Genomic DNA, 537 nt, shown 5'->3' with positions numbered 1-537 from the left:
GGGGGAGGCGGCGGGGGCCAGCGGCGGTGCTGCAGCTGTAGGGGTGTTGCTATTCCCCCTCCTGCTGCTGTTGAGAGTGTTGCTGTTGTTGATAGTTATGTTGTGGATTGTATGGGTATGGTTGTTACGTGTTAGATCTGCTGCTGCTGCTGCTGCTGCTGCTGCTGCTGCTGCTGCTGCTCTTGCTGCTGATAGTCTATGGAATAGCTTCAGCTCCCGCAGCTGTGGGGCCTTTATATATAACAGTATATTTGCATGCGCAGCCTTTAGTAGCCGCAGCTCAGGAAAACATATTCTTGCTGCTGCTGCTGCTGCTGTTGCTGCTGCTGCTGCTGCTGCTGCTGCTGCTGATGATGAGGAGGCTGCTGAGGGGGGTGCTGGTGATCCTGCTGCTGATGATGCTGGTAATGCAGCAGATGGTAGCTCTCCTGCTGCTGCTGCTGCTGCTGCTGCTGCTGCTGCTGAGCCTGCTGCTGGAGAGCAGCAACCTGCAGGCGCAGAAGATTCTGCTGCTGCTGCTGCTGCTTCTGCTTCTGC

The 537-nt window shown here is 56.6% G+C and overlaps 1 protein-coding gene across 1 annotated transcript in view; it reads right to left on the bottom strand.

Annotated features, from left to right (window-relative positions):
- Window positions 1-266: 266 nt before the first annotated feature.
- The window catches only part of EMH_0058610 (uncharacterized protein), a gene marked incomplete at both ends in the record, with an annotated part of 381 nt that continues 110 nt past the window's right edge, over window positions 267-537 (bottom strand). The window contains one exon of the mRNA XM_013502515.1: window positions 267-537. Coding sequence (XP_013357969.1) covers window positions 267-537 — 271 coding nt within the window.

Source organism: Eimeria mitis, genomic scaffold (genome assembly GCF_000499745.2).
Source record: "Eimeria mitis Houghton genomic scaffold, Emh_scaff2780, whole genome shotgun sequence".
Lineage (NCBI taxonomy): Eukaryota > Apicomplexa > Conoidasida > Eucoccidiorida > Eimeriidae > Eimeria > Eimeria mitis.
This window is presented reverse-complemented; position numbering and strand designations above follow the sequence as displayed.